General features: G+C 39.9%; 2 protein-coding genes across 2 annotated transcripts; one reads left to right on the forward strand and one right to left on the reverse strand.

Annotated features, from left to right (window-relative positions):
- Positions 1-518: 518 nt before the first annotated feature.
- On the forward strand, positions 519-6,414 carry cltb (clathrin, light chain B). Its single transcript, XM_088009696.1, has 5 exons — positions 519-945; positions 2,234-2,268; positions 2,374-2,491; positions 2,608-2,719; positions 5,278-6,414. Exons 1-5 carry the CDS (start codon positions 789-791, stop codon positions 5,447-5,449), a joined length of 594 nt encoding a protein of 197 aa, XP_087865822.1. The 5' UTR covers positions 519-788; the 3' UTR covers positions 5,450-6,414.
- A 549-nt stretch (positions 6,415-6,963) lies between these two features.
- On the reverse strand, positions 6,964-8,628 carry higd2a (HIG1 hypoxia inducible domain family, member 2A). The gene is made up of 2 exons (XM_014978091.2): positions 8,418-8,628; positions 6,964-7,435 (listed from the first exon to the last, which is right to left on the reverse strand). Exons 1-2 carry the CDS (start codon positions 8,602-8,604, stop codon positions 7,269-7,271), a joined length of 354 nt encoding a protein of 117 aa, XP_014833577.2. The 5' UTR covers positions 8,605-8,628; the 3' UTR covers positions 6,964-7,268.
- Positions 8,629-9,806: the final 1,178 nt, after the last annotated feature.

Below are 9,806 nucleotides of genomic sequence, written 5' to 3' on the forward strand. Positions count from 1 at the left end.
TTGCAGAGAGTTAAGGGAAGTGACTATTTAACAAGGTCTTAAACAGTAACACATTGTTACATATTAAACATTTGCCAGATCATGTGTGGTCTCCAATTTCCAGAGTGGTTAAGGTAGCTATAAAATAAAAAAAAATAAATAAAATAAAAACTTTTAGGTTTCTAGAATAAGTCCAGTTCTCTGAAGAAAGAAGCAAGCCAACAGCATGATGCTGCCACCACTGTGTTTCACTGTGGAAGTAGTGTTCTTTGTGGTGAAGTTGAGTGTTTTATACCAAATTTACCTAAGAGGGGGCAACATGGTGGCACAGTGTTTCCATATTTTCTCCTATTGTTGAAGTTAGTACCGTCCCTTGGTGTGTGTGTAAGTGTAAAGAAATACCAAACACGACAAGTTAAGTTTAATATTTTTTTTTTTTTTATCTGATATCGAACCCTCGTCCTGCAGTTCCTAGTTCAGCCAGCAGATGCAGACAAAGGCTAACAAAACAGCAGTGGTACCCTCGGGGTGCTGCCCTTCTTCCATCATCACAGTGGACGAACAAGTGGAGAAATCATGAATCACCAGTGAGGGCCTTACATTGAAGCCTTTATTGTTGGTTGTAGATAGCTTAGTTGCTGTCTCCATTAGCTCCTGTAGCGTTTTTGAAACGGAAGCTAGGGCAACGAGTTATATATATATTTTTAATACAACAGAACTGTTCATTTATTTTTTTTTTGTGTGTGTGGCTTCAGCGTCAGCTAGCTAAACCAACTAGCCTCAGTTAAACTTGCACTTTTTTGTGTACTATGGCCGACAACGGGGCGCATCTGGCCGAGGAGGATCCTGCGGCGGCTTTCCTGGCCCAACAGGAAAGTGAGATTGCGGGGATCGAGAATGACGGAGAAGGGTTCGGGGCGCTGGAAGGAGCGGACGACATGCAGCCTTCTCAGACTGCAAACTATGGTAAGTCTGGAGTTGAACTAACGTCCGCTTGATGCTAGCAGGCTAAAGAGCAAACTGGCTAATCTGCTTTATGGCAGCTGTTACGAAATGATGTAAGTTTAAGATAAAATGCCACACCTACATAGGTGCGTAGTAACACAACTGGCTAATGTAGTAAGGAGGTGTAAATGATTTTAGATTACGAAGAAGATACAACTATTGATAAAACAACTGACAAAGCGTTAGCTTTTTAGCATAGTACATAGCCAGGAGTATGTTTGTTTAGCTCACCTGCTCCGCGCGGTTTATATTTGAATAAGCTTTATTCTGAGGGTTTTAGGGCGACCCACAAACACGGCGAAACATACAATCATAAAATTATCAATTGGTAAAAAATTGTAATTAATACATAAATATAACACGCAGTTTTGTAACCTGTGATAACATGACAAAAAAATGCCACGTTATCTAAACTCAATTGAAAGTAAAATCTAAAAATGATCGACGCACAAATGTTAGGAGTGATCATTATAATGTTTTATTTTGTTGTTGGATATAAGCTGAAGTGAAAGTTAAATAAGTAGCTAAGAGAGTTCCTTTAAAAATGGTCCTGCATTTAAAAGCCATTTTTACATGTCTGAAAAAGCCTTTTTTGGATTATTGGCTGAGATCTTGTAAATAAAATCGTCGTTTCTGACGTCTTGTTTTCAACTTCAATTTAAAATAAAACCTTTTAAACTTCCATTATGTTTGTGTATTTAAATGTCAGCAATGTGAACGTGATGTTAAAAAAACAATTCAAATTTCATAATTTAATGCAGCAGCACTGAGTACTCCCACGTTTGCATTTCAGTCTGTAAATGCATAAAAACAAGTTCTCTTTTCACTTTGTTTAGACTTCAAAGAAATCAGATAAAACCATTATGCATGAATGGGTTCAATCACAAGACAATCTCCTTCTCTTTTTTTTCCCAGGCATGAAAACATAAGTCTCAGAATTAGACACGTCACAGATCTCGATTCTTTTTTTTTTCTTCTTTTTTTTTTTTTTTTTAATGTATATATACCTGAAAATCCTGTCTCGTTTGCCAGCAAAGCAACAGAGACGACAGCAGCGCCCAAACAGGTGTGGCAGCATTTCTAAGATCTTAACAGTTTCAAGACCAAGAGCCGGTGACGGTTAAGAACATTCAGTCGGTGAAGTTACAGCAGAGGAGACGACGGGATTACTGGGAAAAACTCCTAGAAACTGTGTTTAACTTTAAATGTGTGTGTGTGTCTCTAATCGTTATGCTTGACGACTTTGAAGAGGAGCCTGCGACGGTGAACGGAGACCTGTTCCAGGTGAGGTTCTTCCTGTTTGTGAGCGTGTGATTTACCTGAACCCTATCTAAATAGCAACATTGGAAGCGGTAATGGATTTATGATTGTTTGTTATTTGATCGAAAGGAGTCTAATGGCCCAACAGACAGCTATGCAGCCATCGCCCAGGTGGACATTCAGAGGCAGGAACCAGAAAGTTTGCGCAAGTGGAAGGAGGAGCAGAAGGCTCGCCTCGAAGCATTAGGTAGCAAAAGATGATTACTTTTGGTTCTCAGTATTATGACATTTTTTTGAACTCGTGCATAAAACATGACGCTTTTCTTCTTTTTTTGGTGGGGGGTTGTTTCACCCTGTAATAAGACTCGGCTTCCAAGGCAGCAGAGGCAGAGTGGAGAGAGAAGGCCAAGAAGGAGCTGGAGGACTGGCATGTCCACCAAAACGAGCAGATGGAGAAGAATAAGGCCAACAACAGGTGAGAAAGAGCAACACTTAACCCGTTTGCATACAGAGATGTTCTTGTAGACAAGTGTTCGCCGATCTCTACAGTAAATATGGTTGATTCAGATTTAATAGTCCATTTTTGAGGGGAGATTATTAGAAGAAAATGTTGAATATGTCAAATCAGTAGAACGTTTAAATATTTTATTAATGGCCTTATTTTACTTTTCTTTTTTTTTTAAGAACTGTTTTGCTACTGCCAAAACAAAACTCTTGGTTTCTATGTTTTCACATGTGTTGTAGCCTTTCCTTTTCTCGTTCAGGCTAACTAGATCTTTTCTCACCACTTTCCAACAGACTCTGTCCAAGTCTGGCACGGTATCACTCTACATCTGTTAGCTGTAGTGGTTTTTTTTTTTGGTTTTTTTCCCCAGAGCCCTGAGAAATAATCCTCTGATGAGAAATTAATCCGGAACTGTCCCGTTAAGTTTAAAAAAAAAAAAAAAAAACTGCCTGGAACCAAAACAAAATTCCAGGAAGTAAATTTTTCTTTCAGATCCCAAGGAGCAGAGAGCCCATTTTTCATCCAAAATACCACCCAAAGGGCGGTTGAATCTTCTCAGCTTGTTGTCTCCAGGCAGATTTGTTTTGGACCTTTTTAAACTCTCCTCCATCCTTTCCCCCCCCACTCATCAGAACTTTCTCTCAGCGCTTATAAATCGCAGCCTAACATTGCTCTGCTTGTTGTTGTTTTTTTTTTATACTAAAACTGTTCTCCTCTCTCCTTCTTTTTCCTGCTTTCTGGGCCTTGCCTGTGCACTAGGATTGCTGACAAGGCTTTCTACAAACAGCCCAACTCTGATGTTATAGGCTTTGTGTACGTTTAGAGTTCTTGTGCTTTTTAATGTTGTACGCTCTGCCGCCCTTTTACCTGATGCATGCCTCCCCGCAACCTTTAGCTTGTAGTCAGATTTCTGTAGATGTTTTTATTATTTTTACGTTCAGATCTTTGCAGTGCATCTCAAAACAAAAAGGGAAAAGTAAAGTGTACGATGCACGTTAAGTGAGTAGCAAAAAGTATTCACACTCTTTACACTTCACATTTTGTCACATTGCAACCTTAAACTTTTTTTGTTGTTGTTTTGGGGGCGGGGGTTAAGTGTGGCTTGCCTTCGTATTCAGTCAGAACTATATTTTGCTTTTGTTACAGCTGCTTTTTGGAGTAAAATCAAAACGTTACATCTAAAGCACATTTAAAACAGCTGAACAGAGGAGTGTACAATCATAAAAAAGAATATTAAAGGAAAAACAGTTACGAGACAAATAAAAATAAAAGAACATATTTTAAAAATACTTAAAATTTGATATGTGAAGTAAGACGAGGAAATTAACCAAATCCAGGAAGAAACAACTTAGTTGCCTGTCAACAGATTGTGAATCTCTGCTGCTCCTCCAGAGCAGATTGGACTTATTGTTTGTTTCCATGATTAAAGCTCTTCTTGGACAGCCAAGTTTTTGTGAGTTTAACAGCGCCGTTTGTTTGTCCAAAAGCTTGGGAGGTTATCATTATCTCTAGCCAATTTTAAACAACTTCATCTGTGACTCGACTGCTGTGTGTGTTGGTCCTCATGGGGGTGTTTGTCTGTCCCAAAGGGAAATTAAATGTTGCATCTCATCTTCAAAAGAGTTGTCGTGCATGGCGATGCTGCAGGCAGGAAGAACCGTGGGTAGCAGTCAGTCTTGCAATTAATCTGAAGAAACCTCTGACTGAACACTGTCGCTGTCATTACAGTTTGGTATTCAACAAAGTATTTCACAGTAACATGCCCTAGATGACACCATCAGTGCTTGCCACGCACTGCTAATCCACCTTGTTTTTGCTGCTCCGACTTTAAATTTCTGTCTGTCCGTACGATTAGAGCGCCAGGCAGAGACGTTCAAGTCATCTCTTCCATCGATCAAAACGTCCTTCTTCTGCTCTCTAGTAATTATCTGAGCTTTCGAGGTGCTAATCGGCTGGTCCCAGTGGTTAAAGACGATGCTCTGTCGCCATGGTTACACATAACATCCGTCCGAAAGTTAAAAAGTAAGAGCAGAAATTCTTCCTGCTACAGAGCATCTAAAAACGACTCAGTCAAAACAAAAATTTTGAACAGAAGTCTACAAAAAAGAACAAATCAGAACTTGCCTAACAAAATGCTGCCACCATGTAATTCTAGATTTATAATAAAACACTATATTAAAATTGTTACACTGATGTTTTTTACTAATTGGGTGACTCGGGGGTGCGGGGGGGCAAAGAGATTTAATCCAAATATGCCACACTATTCAGATATTTGCTGGCAAAACATTTCAATAACCTTTGCATCCTTCTCCTTTAAAATCCAAGTAAAGTACTTTAATACTTGTAGTTGCAATGTGATGAAATATGAAAAATTCAAGCGCTACGAATACTTCTGGAAGGCTCCGTATGTAGAGACGTCAGTGGTTGTAGCTTGCATCGTGTGACAAAGCTCAGTAGGTGAGCCGGTTTTCACCCTCTTCCCCCCCACACACCATCTCATTTTGTCTCCCTCTGGCTGCGTCCCGCAGAGCGTCCGAGGAGGCCTTCCTGGCGGAGACCGACGGCGACAGCCCGGGATCCGAGTGGGAACGAGTGGCGCGCCTGTGCGACTTCAATCCCAAAACCAGCAAGCAGGCGAAGGATGTCTCCCGAATGCGCTCCGTTCTCATCTCTCTAAAACAGACACCTTTAGTCCGCTAGCCGGAGCGCTTCGGAGAATGTACTCGGCAACATCGCCTTTTCGGTTTTAGCGACATGTTGTATCCGAATGATTTTAGTTCCTTTTCCAAAAGAATTCCCTGACATGTTAAAAACCTTTTAAAACTTCCTGCCTTTCTTGATGCCTATATATTGATATACTTAACCTGAGGCTGCTGTGAGAAGACGGACTGCTCTGTTACACCTTTCTATTGTCTCTGCTTTAATGTCACTATACTGAAGAAAATACTGTTACTGTAAGTAAATGGTCACCCCCCCCCCCTTTAACTTATAATTTTTAGGTCAACTTTGTTTCTACCAATATTTTTGAATGCCTAGTTTTTATTCATTCTTTAAATTAACATTTTGGTCAGACACTTACTAAATGCAAACTAGATTGTATCCATTTATGCCTCTCATCAATTTATAACCATGAGTCACAAATGTTCACATTTTATTTGGCATGAAATCACTAATTACTTTGGTTCTAGGTAGCAAACATGTTTTGTTTTATTTCACAGACATACGCTTGTGGCCTTTCTGATCTCGCTTAGAGTATTAAGCCAGATAGTTTTCTCACTAATGAGGCAATTTTTTTTTTTTATTGCAAAAAAAAAAAAAAAAAAAAGGTTAGACTCACAACCAAAGACATCTGCTACAGTCTGAATTTAGAAATTAAAATTTGCACTTTTTTTGTTTCACTTATCTTTCTCTCCATCTTTGTGTTACACCAGCACACAAAACTTTAAATACAGGTATTCATTTCAACAGTGACGTCTGCACATTGTTCACATGTTGCCTATTTGGAAATGAACAAAACGGCGAATGTTTAAAGGGACGCGGAAAATTAACAACGGGTGGAATCTGCAGATCACTTAATTTAACTTCAAATATTCCCCTGCTGAGCTTGTTGCCATTTCATAAACCTTGGAGATGATCACTTGAATAAAGTCGTGTGTAGCCCAGAATCCCTTGCATATTGTCACACCTTTCTTTTGGGGTGTTTGTGGATTTATTTAGAGCGTAAGGCATAAAGATGAAGGTAAAATCTCCAACCGTACAGAAAGGTTTCAGATCCATTTCTGAATGTTAAAGTGCCTTTGCATTCTCAATGTGCTGTGAAAAAGTACTTGCCTCCTTGCCTTAGCAATTCCCTGTTTTTGCTTCCTCCCCCTGACCCCCCCCCCCCCCCCGCCCCGCCCCGCCCCAATATCTGAATGTTTTAAGTAAAATTCAAACATTTACATCAGGGTTGCCAACATCCATTTGTAGAGCTGCTTTCCTCTAACATACCCAAATCAAATGGCTGAAATCCTTTGTCAGCAATCAGTCAGGCTTGGTAACAAGCTACTTGTTTGATTTTGCAAAAGGGCGAATATTTTCTCACAGCACTTATAACTCCAGATGTGGTTTCCGGTAAAAGTCCAGAGAAGACTTTGACGGCATCATTTTAAAAATCCTCCCAGAAAGACGCTTTTTCCACGCAGCATAATCAAAAACAACACAAATATGGCTAATTTTATCAACAGAAGAAACATTTAATGCAAAGTTGAAAAGTCTTAGCGCCATTAAACCAATTTCCAATTTGCTTACTTGAGCCGACACCACTTTGCTGTTCCGCACAGCCAATTCTTAACAAATGGGCAGTTCAATGTTTTCTTTAAAAAAAAAAAAAAACCAACAAACTATAAATAGGCTGTGTAACTGAACAACATTGGCTATATTACACATCATTCAGTTATTCAGAGGCCAATTCAACAATGGATCTGGTCTGAGTCCAGAGTGAATGGATACTTTCAGGAAGCGCGAGATTCGTTCGTTTTCACTGCTTGGGTTTCAACGATGTGGCAAAGATGCCAACAATGATGGCGACTACGGTGAAGCCTTGAGCGAAAATACGACCCCTCATCAGCAGCTGGGACTGTCTGGTTTTTCCTTGGTGGAAGGCACGAAGACCATATATCAGCGCTCCGGCTGTTGCCGCACAACCTGAAGAACATAAAGGACAGGAGAAATTAAATATATAAATATAAAATATCTGTATTCACAATGCCAGAATCATGTTTCACTGCAGGTCTTTCCACCACTATGTTGGTCCATCAAATAGAATTCCAAAGAAATGCACAAAGATTACACCTTCACAATATTAGAAAATCTTCCATAGGCAATAATACTGATCAATCCTCCAATCAGTTATGATAAATATCCATTTCCTGCTTTCTTGTTCTCATCTGTGCTTTCATGACTCTGTGACCTTCAGTATTTTTAAGCAATGTCATTTGTGTTCAGTGTGAGCATCTAGCCAACTAGCTAAACATTACGTTAGCATGGAAAATGCAAGTTCATAACACTGGGAATACAGCAGCCAACAGATATACCACACAGAAATACTGCTATTATGACATATTGTGCAGCTAGAGATATGTTTGTACCTCCTCAAGACTTAGTTCAAGGGAAAAATAAAAATTTTGTATGTTTGGGAAAACAAAATAGGAAAGGCAAAAAAAAAACTACATATAAAAATGGCTTAGCAAAACATTAAAATAGTGTCTTAATAGTGCAACTTAGCTTCAGGAAGAATAAAAAGCAATCATCATTTTCGAATAAATATATCACTTCAAATACATGTAAGGTTCAAGGTACAGTCATGTCTTTTTATCTCTGATTAGTATTCCTTACAAATCATCCAACCATTACCGTGTCTTAGCACAAAAGTTGTTTTATGGGAGTAAAGAGTGGCCCTGCTAACAGTATCAGTACCAAAACGTTGCACTGAAATGTTAAGTTATAGTTTTCTAAGTTTTGTGACTTACTGGGGTTTCCTTGTTTCAACTACCGCACTTTACACAGCAAAGTTGCACTGTCATATTAATGTATGTAATGGGAAATAATTTCACCAAGCGATAATAGAGGACATAGCGTAGTACACTTGTGTAACTTCCGTCTGCAGTGTCTTGTTTGTATAACTCACCTATCGGAACGAAAGGATTTTCCTTGGTTTTCCTCATGAACTTTTCCTTAAAGCTCTCATTTTTGGCCAGCGTTATTGGGGTAAAGCCTTCGATAACCGGGGCCTGAGACGGGTCAAACGGAACATGCCCTGGTGCCTGCATTTTAGGCGCTTGATCGGAAACCGCTGGAGTTGCTGCCGCCGCCATGACAGTGCTGGATCGCTGACTAAATAAAAGCACTTCCGGCTGCACTTTCACAATAAAACTGGTTGTTTATCAAGAAGGAAAACAAGGGAAGGTCATCGATAGTAACATGTCTTCCTTGCCCCTTCCAAGTACCAAACCCATACATTGGCTTGCAAATAAAGTTATTTTTAAGCGGACATTCATTTTTATGGTAAATAAGTCGTAGCGTTAAGTAGCTCCCACGTCCCGAGTCATTGTCGTGGCCATGATTTTTTTTTTTTTTCTTCGATGCTACCAGACGGGCTGCGGATTAAAAATTATAATAATCACACTTTTTTTTTCCTAAACTACCTACAAAAAACATGTAGAAACATGTTATGGCTAAATTTACACCAACACCCGCCGCCAGATGGCAGTATCGTACAACTCCAATCCTGTTTACCACTGGAAGTCAATAAACGCAACAGACATGAATGTTTGGGGCCTGCCAATGCAAGGCATGGCAGGAACCTATTGTTCTACACCTAATAAGCGATCTCTTTATTATTATTGGGGCCTGCCCATGAACAAAGACTTGGACGTCCTCGCCCAAGTCTTTGTTCAGTTTCTTGGAGTTGTCCCAAATTATAATTTTCCTCCCTTGCCTCCAAACCTTCCCCTAAACACGTCATCATTTAAGCTTTCCGGCCCACCTCATCATCCTTTTCCCCTTTTTCAACACCAATCCCATCAATCTCTACTTCAGACACGCTGGCCGATCAAAAGATGTGTCGCCCCCATCATAACGTAGAAATGAGATCAATTGGCCAAAGCGTATTTAAAACTATGACATCTGTTGAGTGGGGGAATGTGAAGGAGGAAGAGACAAATAATGAAAAATGAAGAACTTAAAAGAGAAGCACAATCTAAATGTCTGCGGTGGAATTTTGAGAGCAAGTCTGAACAATGGCGCATCATGCTTCATTCTGCGTGTCATGCATAATTGCTTTTAGATCCGTTCCTATGGAAACTGTGATGTTCTTTCGGCCTGGCAAAAAGGGATGTTTCATCACCTTTGCCTCTTCAGGTTTTGGCTCACCATTATGGAGTTTGGATGCAGTGAGAGGCCCACAGGGGACCCAGTTGCTTGGGCTTCACAGACAAACCACACAGCTCAGGAGAAATGGGGACTGCAGGACCTTCATTTTATGAAAATGTTGAAAGTAAAGCTCTCACAGAAAAAG

The sequence above is a fragment of the Poecilia mexicana genome, unplaced genomic scaffold (genome assembly GCF_051168715.1).
Source record: "Poecilia mexicana isolate PSO_F unplaced genomic scaffold, ASM5116871v1 scaffold_10, whole genome shotgun sequence".
NCBI classification, from domain to species: Eukaryota; Metazoa; Chordata; class Actinopteri; order Cyprinodontiformes; family Poeciliidae; genus Poecilia; species Poecilia mexicana.